A 14553-nucleotide genomic window follows, 5' to 3' on the forward strand; every position below is an offset into this window, starting at 1 on the left:
CCCAATTTAGGTTCTGACACAAAAGTCAAAGCAATTTCAAACGCACTGTGTTACATTATAATACGACACCATACAATTATTCTAGCTTCAATGACGTTGAAATTTAAGAATTAAGTCAAATTATAGAATTATTAATATTTCAATGAAAGGTTTCAGAAACAATCGTTTAATAAAAATATTTTAGTTACAATATCTATTAAAACAATTATATAATAGTATATGATATAATTTATCTTTTTAAAAATATGTAAAGTAATAATTGTAGTTACAGAGTAAATAAATTTGCACCGCCAAGCACCAGACTAGTAAAAAAATGCGCCACTGATACAGAGCGTCATTACCAGCATATAATGTGACAATAATGTGCTAATAAGAGACTTAATAGCTGGGGGAATGCACAGATAAATTATATATACACATACACAAGGGTATTATGCATTCCTATCAAGTAAGGGTTGTCATACACTAACTGTTTAATGTTGATATTTAGAAGAAAGAAAATTGTAGGAAAGTTTTATTCAAAATAGATGTTGTTAAGGTAAAAAATTTGTTGCTTTGTCCTCACATTTAAAATTGATAAGGGGGGGGGGGGAGTATTTTTTATGTCTAACCTCTGTAGGAATCTTGACAATGCGAGGCCTATACCTGCTGTGGCGCCCTAACCCTATGAATTATCTGGTAGAATCTTCAATCAAATAAAATTCTAATGAAAAAACTTAAAACATGTAACCTAGAATAATTTAACTTTGTGACAATCGGACGATAAGAGGGACAATAGGACGTAGTAGATATGGACATTAAGATATATAAGTTGGAAGGAATTTTAATGTTAGAGGGAGATTTGAAATCTGCATCACATTTTAAGGATTTTTTTTATAAATTCGTTTATTGTATAATTCTTTATCTAAAAGAGGAAATACAATTAAAGTTAATTAATTTTGACATCTGTTTTTGGTGGCTTGAAACGTATCTGCGCTCTGATTGGAGAAGCTTAAGTGTCTTACATCATTCAACCAATTAGAGCGCAGGTAGTTTAAAATCCACCTATCCTATTGGTCAAAATTAATTAACTTTAATTGTATTTCCGCTTTTAGATAAAGAATTATACAAAAAAACGAATTTTATAAAAAAAAAAAACCTTAAAATTTGATGCAGAATCTCCCTCTAACATTAAAATTCCTTCCAACTTATATACCTTAATGGACATACCCTAGTTTTGGAGTAGCGGCGCTTTTGAAAAACACTATCAATCATTGTTTAACTTTGTTTGTTTTCAAAAATAATTTCTAACTTTTGCCAGACAAGAAATTTAAAAACAAAGTTTTTTTTATTTATACATTCATTCAATTTCAAATATTTCCTTAAAATAATAAAAAGTATATTGGAAACACAGTTAAAGATATTGAAAATCTATTTTAAATTTTTTTTGTTGGAATCTATTGCAAAGTTAAGTTCACCTTCAAATTACTTTGTTTTCGGTATTGACAAAATAATTTTTTGTTGGCTGTTAGTAATAATTTTACAGTATTTCTTTTTTTGATATCTGCTGTATTAGAACCGATTCTCAGTCATGCTGAAAAATCATGTATAGCATTGTATTACAAACAATTTTCCACGCATAAGAAAATTAAATCAATTATTTAATACTGGTTTTGTTAGCCCGGGTCTTCGGCTTTTCGGGGCTAAAAAAGCTGGTTTGAATCTTTTAATACTTTAGTTTAAAATCCGAGGAGAGCTGTCTATAATACGTTGCTATAAGTAACTATTACTTTATTGACAATGATTTACTGAGAAATGTTAATGATATAGGTATGCATATATTGCAGAAATATAAGTTGTTTGGTTATGGGACTAACTTGTTTTAAAGAAAACAATTATTGTTTATTTTTTTTTAAGTGTATGACAACCCATATTTGAATATATAAAGTGAGGGAATTCTACTTTGTGATGTTACGTTGAACCTGGCCGGTAATAAAAAGGGGGCCGTCGGAAATCAGATTGGGTAATCCAGGGGGCTCCTAGGGTCTCCACCCAGGGGGACTAAGGGGGGCCATGCACGCGGGGGGAGGGGTGGCGGATGGACCATCCAGTTACTTTGATGCTAAAGATCCATTTGAGGTAATTATTATCAATACTGAAGAGTAAATCGAGAAAACGACATCTACTGATTTCATGTAACAGTTAGAAAGCGCAGCAACTCTATAATCGTTGCCAGAAAGAATGTACGTCCATTTAAAACATGCTGATTTTTTTACTTTTTTGACGTCTCTAATCAATTCCTAAAAATGTATTGTGTCCTTAAACATCAACATGTATTTAAGCAGTTCTGCAACAAATTCCTGCGTTATGATTTATACCTTAACATTCTGCGCATTCAGTTCTGACACTCTACATTGTTAGTCCTTCAAATTTAGAGCTTCGCTTTTATGGATATTGTCATCCTTGTTTATTCTTATTTTAAGTGTAATTGTATTCTAACGCAATAAAATTTTAATTCCATAATATTTTGTTTGTTATACCAATAATCCGATGAGTTTGCTTTACTTTTAACCAAAAGCAAATAAATTTGTGTTTGCAATGGTTATTTTCACTTTTAGTAACTTATTTATTAAGAATCTAAGAATATTTTTTTTATTTTGGCAGGCATTAATTTTTAAAAAATGTTTTACTCCTGGTGTACTTAATGATGAAATTGGAACAAGTAGCTTATGATTGTAAATAATCAATATTTTTGTCGCTTTCAAACCTATACGATGCTTTCCAACAAATGGTAGCACTGAACCCTGCACCCCTCCTCCCTTATTATGTAATTAGATTGAAAATAATGGAGGGTAGTTTTTTTCTATGCTTAATCTGACATAGGGAATGCCGTTATTTTTAATTTATTGAAAAAATAATGAAAGGTGGGTTTCTGTGCTCCACACGGCATTTTGAGGAACAAGACACCTACGATTTGAATAGTCATCCCAAATGTCTTCAATGTGTGTTTGCTGCGCTACTTGTAGACCCTTTTTATACTTGTGAAAAGAAATCTAAATCTAAAAATAATAAATTTCTGCTAGTTTCTCTATAACAAGCTTAAATTAGTTTTAATTGACAGCTTTACTATATTTTTGCTGAATTATCAAAGCTAAAAGTAGTTTATTATATAATGGTTATCCTATTATATAAAGTAGTAAGCGTTTTTTGTCTGTCCCGAAGGATCTCGCTAACCGCTGAACCGATATTGTTCTCCTTTACAGTGAAGCTTCTTATAGGTCCTGGGAAGGTTTTAAACAATTTTGGGGGAGGGAGTCTTCACCCCCTTCCCCCAAAAAATATTTTTTTACTCTTTTGAAATTTGAATTAAACATGGGATGAGGTCGAATTTTCCTCCTCCTACCTTAAGTGCCCCTAGAGGCTACTAGGGCGTAGCCGCTAGTATTTTATATAGTACGTCTTTGTTAATTCTTTTTTATTTTCTGTATGAGTAGCATCTCTACAAGTAACATTGCTTACTGACTGTTGACAAACTATTTTGTAGATAAATTTTAAGTTTGTTTAGTCCTTTTTCTAGCATTGTTTTCCACTTTTAGAAGCAAAGCTTCTCTATGATTTACTTTTTTGTCGGTCCGTCCGCCACTCAGTCCGTAATGGTGGACTGATTTACTCGGCAGCTATTAAAGATAGACAGCTGAATTTTTAGTGAAGATTCTCATGACATATGCCCATTGTTTAGTTCGTCTGTCTTTCGGTTATGCTTTAAAAGATGTTATTTTTACGGTTTTTGCATATTCTCTCCTTTTTTCTTTGTTATGAGAACTGAACATCTGCTCTATAACTTTATTTATCTATTTGTTCATTTCATTTTTTTTGTACTTCGCCACTTATGGATGTTATCATCCTTGTTTTGTTCTGTATCATTATTTTCTATTCTTGTTTTTCTACATTGTTATGCATTATTGAAAAAAAAACATAGAGTATCTTTTCCACTAATTAATTTGTTTAAATATTAAACGTCATTTTACGAATTAGAATTATGAAAAAGCTTTGCTTAAACAATAAAGTAAGGCATTTGTTATAAAATCATAAAGATATTTTTTTCTAAACCAAACTTAAATTGATATATCATACCTATACCAACCCAAAGAAATATGTTGAAAAGTAAAAGTAAAGAAATATTCAGGGATCTAAAGGGATAATATAATGGTTAGTAAAATGATGTCATTCCCAATGATAATACACAAAATTTCCCCTTCTGTAGATTATAAGTAGTTGAAACTTTAGGACACTCAACTTAATGAACCAAAATTTAATTGCAGACCCCAAAGTTGGAAAGTTCTAATAAGAAAACGTTATTATATGACTTTGGGAACTAGTTAAATAAATATCCCAATGTCTGTTTCCTCCCTGAAAAATATTATATAGAGGTGAAGGATAGATATACAAATATTTACCCAAGGTAAGGTACACAAACTTACTTACTACCAGGAATATAAAGATATAAGAAAATGGCTGATAAATTGATGTGTATCTCCAATAATGATGCGCATGATTACCCTTCTATAGATTACAATTAGTGGTAATAAACAGCACATTGCCCTCTCCCTTCCTGACTTAATACACCTATCAAACTTTGGGGCTGTTATTATATCAACATAGTATGAATATAATGTCTTTATGATGATGTTTGGAAATTGTAGATATAGGACATTAGTAGTAATGCTAGACGGTTGAAGATATGTGGATAAATGTCATCATTGGATAATATTATTAGCAAAATTATTCTATTATTTACTATGTCTGTCAGCCCCTCAGTTATTAGTCTGTCTGTCAGTCAATGGGGATTTTTTACAGATGATATAAGATAGATAAGGGGGGGGGGGTCGTCTTTTTGCGGTGAGGGGAGCAGGGGCGTCCAAGCTTTTTTTTGGGGGGGTTGGGTAATTCGGTTTTTTTTGGGGGGGGGGTTAAAATGGCGCGCGAAGCGCGCCGCAAACTTTCCCCCCCCCAAAAAAAAAAAATTTTTACCCCGGGGGTAAAATTTGCTTGGGGTGGGGGTAATTACTTCCCTGAAATCTGTTGGCAGGGGTAAATTTTGTTTACCCCCCCCCCAAAAAAAAATTTACCCCCGGGTTAAAAATTTTTGGGGGAGGTAAGCGCGCAAAAAAATTTTTTGTTAGAATTTTTTTAATTTCTGTTTTTGAAAAATAACATAATGACAAAGGCTAGAAGTATTGCTTTTTTTTTCCTTTTTATGTTTTTTCTTTCTCCTTTCTTTTTCTTTACTTATTAATCTTCAATGATATTTTAAAACTTGAAATATGGTATTAAAATTATATACAACAATGATCTATCTCATTATTTTTCCTTTTTTATTCTCTTTGCTTTCATATTTAATTTATTTTGTTTTGTTTTTCTCTACATTCCTTCATCTATTTTTTTCATCTTTCTTATTATTTACTGATTTCTCTTACATAATATAAATGTTTATTAGGGTTTTCCTTTTTTTTTTACCATCCTCACAACTCAATTTAACTATATTAAAGTTTCAATTTTCCCTTTCACATTTAATATGTTTTATATCCTTTTTTTTCGTATTCCTTATAAAGGGGCTTCAGGAATCAAATACACTATCCCCATTTTGGTCAAGATAGTACTCCTGTAGGCCCTGGTGCATATCCTGAAAATTTTCCTTCTTTTCCACCAATGTATATTTAGTTAATATTTAAACTCTTAGTCTATATTATTTTATTTTTGTATGAGATTAAACATCATAATGTAAACTCAAAATTGTCGATAGATAGCAGCAATTTAGAGTATTGTATGTGCTATTTCCTAAGCTAGGGGGTACCTAGCAGCACCAAATAAACATTATTATTATTATTAGATTTAAATTTTTTGTAAAGATTTGTGATTTTCTGCTATTTATCATGTTATTTCTTTTTTATCCATTCCTTTTAAAGTTTTCCAAACCATTGCCCGTTAACTCAATAAGTCCGTTTGTCCATCCAAGATATTTTGTGCTTCGCTCCTTATGGATATTGTTAATTCCTTCTTGTTTTAATTACTTGACAATACCTTGCAAAATAAAAGTCAACTACCAGATTTTACATGACATCTTGTTATAATGTTAACTTAGGTCTATGTATGAATCCATTTATACTTTTTCTTTTATATTTTGTATTGGCTCAGCCAAAACTTTATGAAAACAAAGAAATACCTTTCCAGTATGGCTTCATAATCTTTTAATATCCAATGGATAAGAACCGGTTCTAAGTAATACTGAAAAATCATATATTGTATCATATTGTATCAAGAGCTGGATCTTTAAATCGTTAATAGGTGCGCTGAACCGGGGCGATTCATTTCAGCGTACAATCAGATTATTAATACCAATCTTTAAATCGAAATGGCATGGGGCGAATCGGCGCGGCCAGTAACGCGGTACCAGCGCGCCAATGGTACTCAGCAAGTACCAATCCGGGGTGATTTATTTAATAAATAAATATATTTTTTTAATTACTTTAATATTTTATTGCAAAACTATCGTGAATACATATTTTTAAAATAAATTATATATTGTTTTACATAAAATACCGTACAGACACGGCATTTTATATAAAATACCGTACTGACATGGCTTAAGTAATAAAGTTTTACTGGAGCGGATCGATATTTTATTGAGTGTCGCCAGCGATCTAGCAACACCACGCCAAAAACCTTTCAAAAATCCATGTTTTATAGCAGTAGCTGTGGCGCACCATCAGCGCACCTCCGGTTCACCTTTGAATCGCCCGATTCAGCGCACCTCTAAAACGATTTAAAGATCCAGCTCAGTTTTCTATGAATATAAAAATGTACAATCATAAGATTGAAACCAGTTTTTTTAGCCCATGCCTTCGGCACCTCGGGGCTAAAAACCTGGTTTTAATCTTATAATTGTACATTCTATATCCGCGGAAAGCCGTTTATAATACGATGTGAGAAATAACTATTATAATACTTAAAATCAATATGTTAAACAAACATTTCTGAACATTTATGAGTTTAATGCTTAACCCATTAGTGACAATTCTACTTCCCGTGATCCGATTTTTGTGAAATTTTCAGGGTTTCTTAGTTTTTATCAAACTTAAACAAGTCTCGAAATAAGTTTTTTGATAATATGTAAGACAAAAAAGTTTTTTTTTTCGTTCAGTACTGCACGATTCGGATCGAACACTACTGCACGACACTAAAAATTGAAACACAATTGCACAAATAAACCATAATTATTGAGGGGATGTGGGAGGTGGGGGAAGGGGAATATTATGCTAAGATAAGTTGGCTTATATATATCTCCAGAGGCATCTTGAACACACATTGGGGGGGGGGGGGGGGGGTAATGTATAAAGTAGAACAAAAAATAAGCTGCTTCATTTCTAATCAATTTTCATTTAAGGATAACATCATCCATAAAAGCGAAACCTTGAAATAGTAAGGCAAACAAAAATTAACACTTGTAGAGTGTCAGAACTGAATAAGCAGAAAATTAATATATAAGTCTAAACAAAATTGGAAGCAAATTTGTTCAAACTTCTTAAATACAGGATACTGTATAAGGACATACTTACATTTTCAGGACTTGAATATAGAGATGCTTTGCTAATAACATTATTCCTTGTGGTAATAGGAATCAGTATTCAATTCTAACCTGTTAAATTAAAGAAAAGAGTTAACTGTCCCAGACGGACGGACAGACCAACCCTAATTATAGCAAAATTTTAAAGCTTAAACCTTACAGATTGGTGGGGGGGAGGGCTTAATATGCCCCCAAAAGGATATTAAATATTTTTAGGGTACGTAAAAATTGGTTAAATTCGCCATGAATTTTGGACATTCTCTATATGCGCAGCGACTCTATAACTAACAGGGAGGGAGGGGACATGGGCTGTAAATTACACTGGTACCCAAAAGTGTATACCTGTGGGTATTTTTATTGCATTTTGGTTTGTTGTTTCCAAAAGAGTTGTGTCTAAACTTTTAAACCATTATTTTTAAATTACCGATTCAGAAATACTGTTTATCATCATTGGAGATATAATTGTATATCAATGTATCGTCCCAATGCATTATTCCTTTAGAATAGTTTTAAAATCTATTAATCCATCTTAACCCAAGACTACCTTATCAAACTAACATCTTTGTACAGGCCAAATATATATTTCAAAAACAAAAGTTTTCATTCTCAATCGTCCTGTAAAGGAAAAAAGTATATTTTTGAAAAATCTGAATCAGATATTTAATATTTCTTTTTTTCTTTGATTTAATGAATCGTAGAGATGCATCGCATCATTATAAAATGTTGGGTAGGTAAAACTGCTGATTAAAATTAAATCTTTATAATTTATAATAGTAAAAACACATACCTATACAATTTTTTGACATTTTAAACATATTTACACTTGCGCTACATTTTTAATAGTGGTCTAACCAATACAAAGCAAACAAAAAAAATCAGCTGAAAGAAAGGGTTGAACAGTTAGGGAGTTGAATCCATTTTTATATTAGCAGAAATATAATCTATGATTACGGTTTTGACCCTCTAAAAAACGTAATCTACCATTCCACTTTCCCCTCTCTTGGTGATGATATCATCAACGCCGATATGATTTTTGTAATCTACCAATCCAATTTTGCCTCTCTTGGTGATGATATCATCAATGTCGGTACGATTTTTGAAATGTCCCATTCCACTTTCAAGAGAGGCAAAACTGGAATGGTGGTTTACACTTTTAACATTGACATAATTGAAATCATACTAACTATTTTCAAATAATGTTAATTGTAGGAGTTTAAAATACTATTTATAATTAAAAAATTTTTATGTAAAATAAAAATAATAAATAGAATATACCATTACTATTATGTCGATTTAAATAAGGAAATCAATGTTTATGAATATGCTGATATGTAAACATAAATGTACTATTCCAGTTTCGCCTCTATTGAAAGTGGAATGGTACATTTCAAAAATCGTATCGGCGTTGATGATATCATCACCAAGAGAGGGGAAAGGGGATTGGTAGATTACGTTTTTTAGAGGGTCAAAACCGTAATCATAGATTATATTTCTGCTTCTATAAAAATGGATTCAACTCTCTGTTGGATTCAACTGTTGAAGATTTTGAATATGCGTAGCAAGAGGGGATTGTGGTGTGGTTGTTGTTTTCATTATTTATTTTCCTTTAGTAATTTAATAATGACAAATAGTTATTTGTATATTTTAGAAACTTTAGCGTTGAGAGTAACTATCACATTCGAAAGACGTGAAACAATACTTTCTACTTTAGAATTTTGATGTAAAGAAAGAAGTTGATTATTTGTAGGATATTTCTATAAGGGAACTAGACTTAAAAACTCAACTTTCATAAACTTAACAATTAAAAATGTTTTTAATAATTGTATAATTTTAATACAACCCTTTTACCCTCCAAAAAACTTATTACCCTATTATTGCGGCGCTACTTTTAAATATGTTTATCCTTGTTTATTTGCTGTGAGAGGGCTAAAAATTTGTATCAATTAAATTTAGTAGCGAAGCTACTTTATAGTTCTAAATGTGGCTATGTCTAAAAAGTTTTTTGTATTATACGTCAGCTTATTCTGATAGAAGAAAAATCTTAAATATGAAGATTTCTAAAAGCAATAAGCATCGAGTTTTACTTTGTCAGTCGGTTTTAGGCTATTTAGAGGTGTATTTATTTAAGAATACTTATTGCATATATGAAAAAATTATATGGATATAAATAGATTTAAATGCTTTTTGATAGAAATAAATTTTAGAAAACACATGGAAAGATAGATAGACATACAGATATCCATTACATATTGATATATTGAAAGAAAAAATTTACTTCTATAGATTTTGATCTATCCATCCTATTATAAAAAGCTTTTAGTTTTTTTATGTTTGTCTGTCAATATCTTGCCAACCACTGAACCGATTGAGTTCTCCATTTTAGGAAGCTTCACGGGATTGTTTAAGGGTATAACATATGTCATATATATGTAAGTCTTTGGTTAGTTTTAGGCTATTTTACTTCTCCCTCCATTAGATAACAATGGCCCAGCCGATAGCAGAGAAAACTTTAGAGAAAGAAAATGACACAGAGAGAGAGAGATACATTGAAAAAGAAAGAGAACAGGAGAAAATTTGAGAATTTGTCTTTTTTGTTACTAGACAAGACAAGGACGTTTTATAGTTGCTGTTAAGGTATAGCAAGTGTTTTTAAACATAGATAGATAGATAATGTCAATACGAAAATTAACAGAATATCTATAGTCTGTCTGTCTGTGTATACCAAAGGATCTCGCTAACTGCTGAAACTGTTCGGTTATCCTTTACAGTGAAGCTTCTCATAGGTCCTGGGAAGATTTTCATCTATGAAACATTGCTAAAAGTTGATTTTTTGGAACATTAAATGTATTTAAAAATTATCTTTCTATAGTGTACGATCCTAATCGATCTATATTACACGAATTTATAGATCGTTCAATAGTGCACGTTCCGAGTCGTTCATTATTGTACGACAATTAAATGTGAAAAAAAGCGCATTAAAAAAACACCTATGTCTAAAATTCTTTTTTTGTTGTAAAATATATAAAAAATACTAGATGATAAGTCTACCTTTTTAAAAATATTTAAATCAAATGAGTATTTTTTACCTTCTTAAAAATATTTTTTTCGAATTTGAATTTTGTACTAATTTATGGTTGACCAATACCAAACTTATATAATAGAATGTTTTGCCCATATCCTGACTCTATAATATTCATTGGGCCGAAAAAGACCTAAACCTTTAAATTTCATGTGTTTTTTATGGTTTTTTAAATCGTGCATTATTGCACGAATTGTCACGAATGGGTTAATATATTTAATATAAAAATAGAGTTAAAACCTAATCCCCACAGCCCGAAAGGTAAACCACACACCTTTTTAAACAATATCCAAACTTTCCTTTAATCTAAAAATATATATTTGCCAACAAAGTTACTTTTTTTCGATGCAAAAAATCATTGAAAAAGTTTTGTTCCAATATTTTTTTGTACTTCAATTCCACGTATTGTTCTGTTTATTGACTTACAGTACAAAGAAAGTCTTTATAGAGGTAGCAAAATTGTTTTTATTTTATAGAAAAATTTTACGATAGTGATACCTTTATGAAGTCAACAATGTCAGTAAGAAATGGATGTAGAATATAGTGGATTTTATGACAGGGTAAAAGTTGTCGTCAAGTCAGGTTGCTATTTCCCCTGTCATTTATTGATCAGTTTGTTCATCCAGTAGAAGGGGTGGAAATAGGGTAAAGGGAGGTTATTAGAGTACATAACAACCTGGTGTAAGATCCAAGCAATAATAAATTCATTACAATTAGAGTAGAGATGATATACCTATTCAAATTAAAGTTCAGTTTTTTTATACAACTTTTTTTCTGTTTAAACATTCTTTTTTTATTATTAAATAATAATATTTTTAGGGGTGCTGCCATTTTTTTATCTCTCTTTATTTTAGGAGTTGGTAGCCTATGTACCGAGTAATCGTGATTGGAAAGGAATATTTATTTCCATCCTTGTAATTGTGGGCGTTGTTGTTCTTGTTGGGGCAACTGTTGTTATAGTTACACCACCAAAATCTCCACCCAGGTGAATTTCTTGTTATAGTTACACCACCCAAATCTCCGACCAGGTGAAATTCTTATTAAAGTTACAACACCCCAATCTAATTCTTCTGATAGTTACACCACCTAAATCTCCGCCCAGGTGAAAATCTTGTTATAGTTACACCACCCAAATCTCCACCCAGGTGAAATGAGCTTTAAAAAAAACTTGTTTTGGTGTTTAAGGGGTGGGGGTTGTAAAAATACAAAATGTAATAAGCTGACCTATGTAAAAGTTAAAAAGTATATGAGAGATATATTGGAATTATAAAGAAAAAAAACAATAAATAAGATATAAGTTTGCACCCTTGCAAAAAATAGATTGTCGTTTATAAGGTTGAAAATTTCCACATCTTACTTAACTCAATGCACTTTCTTCTATGTTATCATAATTGTTTATCATTACAAACCTTGCATGAATATTCCTGTAACAATGATGTACAATTTGGATTGCTAAAACTATATTATTTCCCTGCGTCCATTTTCATAGGCCGTTCTTTCCTTAATTTGTCATTCTTGCTTTGTAATCGAAAAAGAATCATCCTATATATTTCCATTTGAAAAAGCTAAAATTTGCCAAGAGACAAAATAAGATTTCTTAAAGTAAGAATATAGATCTTAACTGACAAAAGTATCGAGGATATAAAGGTTTACCTATATGAAGTTTATAATAACTATATTAATTTTGCAACTATAGTATACTGAAACCCTGAACCAAGCTTGCAATCCACAAATTCTTGCAAGATTAACCCAAGTCCAAAGTTTTTTCTCTCCAGAGATTTTAATATATATATAGCAAGCTACTTGCATTTATGGACTTATCTCAAAACAAAGTATAACAATATTTGTCAGTAGCGAGGCTACTCTAAAATCTACTTTGTCTGTCTATCCATCAGTCTCTAACGCTATAGGGAAAATGTAATTTTCTCGGATACTATTCAAGATAGACGGCTATATTTTTTTTTATATACCAATTAACATCAATTATACCTATGCAATTGGTACATCAGTATCTCAGTCATGCCATTAAAACATAAAATTAAAAAATGGAAAAAAACAAATGTGAAAGTTTTCGAGATTTCTATAAATTTTTATAACTACTTTACATCTACGCTAGATCACTTTGTTTCTATTTCTATCTATACTTTTTGTGCTTCGCTTTTACAAATGTTTTATAAATAAACATTGCTTTATAAAGTATCTAACCGCACCGCCTCTAGCATCTAATGGCCCTGTATTCAAAGTTTAAGTGAGAAGGGAGAAGAAATAAAGCCTAAAACCATCCCAATGCCTAAACCTAAAAAAACCTTAGAAAAACCCCAGGCACTTTGTGAAGCTCTCCTGAATATCAGCAGTTATTGAAATATTTAGCTTCAGTCAAAAAAAAACTAACTACTTTAGTTATGACTATGAGTTTTGTTGCCATATTGTTTGTTTATTCACCCGGAATACATTGGAAACCCCCCCCCCCCAAAAAAAAATACCTTTTTAAAACCAAAATTTAAAAAATGGGGTCGATAACCACCCAAAAAAAACCTCCTCCCCCAAATTTTTTTTTCTTTTACTTTAAAAAAAATCTAAAATACAAAAAAATAGGTTGATCAAACCTCTTGGGACAAAGCCCTTAGAGGCTAGTGGCGGAGCCGCTAGTAATTATTAATGTAACTAGGTAGATGGTAAAATATTAGGTTTAAACAAATTCTCTGCGAATTAATGGAGAGATTATCCCATGTATTCTCATTCAGGACTTTCGCCTTGAAGCATCAATGGAGCACAATACGAAACAAACGTCTCCTCCATCCTATTTATCTCATCGTTTTATAGACAGCTTTCTGTGGATATTAAAATGAAATATTATAAGACTAAAACTGGTATTAGTTTTATGATTTTTTATATTATTATTAGTAGCAAATCGTCTCTAATACTATGTTATACGTGATTTATTAGTTTTGCTGAGAACTGGTTCTAATCCAGCAGATACTAAGAAAAAAGATTGAAATTTTACATACCCAAACACTGTAAAACAAAGAAGGGAATAAAACCTGCAATGACAAATTGAAATCTGAATCTAACATAATCAGAGTTAATATTGATTACACTTCAACAGAACCCAGCCTTGAAATTTTTATAGAGGGATGATTTGTGCTCCTTTGGGTGTTTAAAGGGATAATACCGCTCCATAAATTATATGTAGCAGCATGGTAGAGCAAAATTTCATACTTAAATTTAATATTCTATTTGTACATTGAAAAATGCTTTTGTACCGTATACGGTTTTACGTGGATAATGCATATGTAAATTGAAAAATGAAGGTCAAATCCCTACTATTATCTATAATGCAAAATAGATCAATGTCTGTCTGTCTGGCGAAGCCCCTAGAATCTATATCGAGGCTAGTGTTGAAACTATATTTTGTGAAGCTACCACCACTCTTCCAAGAGAAATCAACCATAGAAAAAAGGACCTTTTTACAAAAAAATACATTTTTTAACTTTAACTTTTAACCGAAATTGAATGTTGAGGGGGGGTGACTCTAACCCCTACCTTTCCCGCATTTAAAGTGCCCCTAGAGGCTTCGAGGATTGTAGAAGCTAGTTTCATCTAAATTCAAACTAAAATGGCCTTAACTTTTTTAACCTGTAAAAATATAATGCATATAATAATGATAGTTAAAAGATAATATGTTAATTATTTTTTAAAGATTTAAATGTCCATTCTTGTCTGACAACGAGCACTTTCAGTTCAAACAATATATTTATAAATATTTAGAACGTATACTGTAGATACTTATGCACATTTTCTTAAATTTCAAACAATGAAACAAATCTTTTATTTTTCATATTTGTTGTCTAGAATAAAATCCATTGTTAAT

At 31.1% G+C, this 14553-nt stretch overlaps 1 protein-coding gene across 1 annotated transcript in view; it reads left to right on the forward strand.

Moving 5' to 3' along the window:
* Positions 1 to 269: 269 nt before the first annotated feature.
* The window catches only part of LOC145323011 (inactive dipeptidyl peptidase 10-like), a 128966-nt gene continuing 114682 nt past the window's right edge, over positions 270 to 14553 (forward strand). Inside the window, exons 1-3 of the mRNA XM_080165398.1 lie at positions 270 to 448; positions 1928 to 2118; positions 11537 to 11667. Of these exons, the coding sequence (XP_080021524.1) occupies positions 2053 to 2118; positions 11537 to 11667 (197 nt within the window). The 5' untranslated portion in view covers positions 270 to 448; positions 1928 to 2052. The remainder of the gene's footprint in view (positions 449 to 1927; positions 2119 to 11536; positions 11668 to 14553) is intronic.

The sequence above is a fragment of the Acartia tonsa genome, chromosome 6 (genome assembly GCF_053477335.1).
Source record: "Acartia tonsa isolate MP-2025a chromosome 6, ASM5347733v1, whole genome shotgun sequence".
NCBI lineage: Eukaryota > Metazoa > Arthropoda > Copepoda > Calanoida > Acartiidae > Acartia > Acartia tonsa.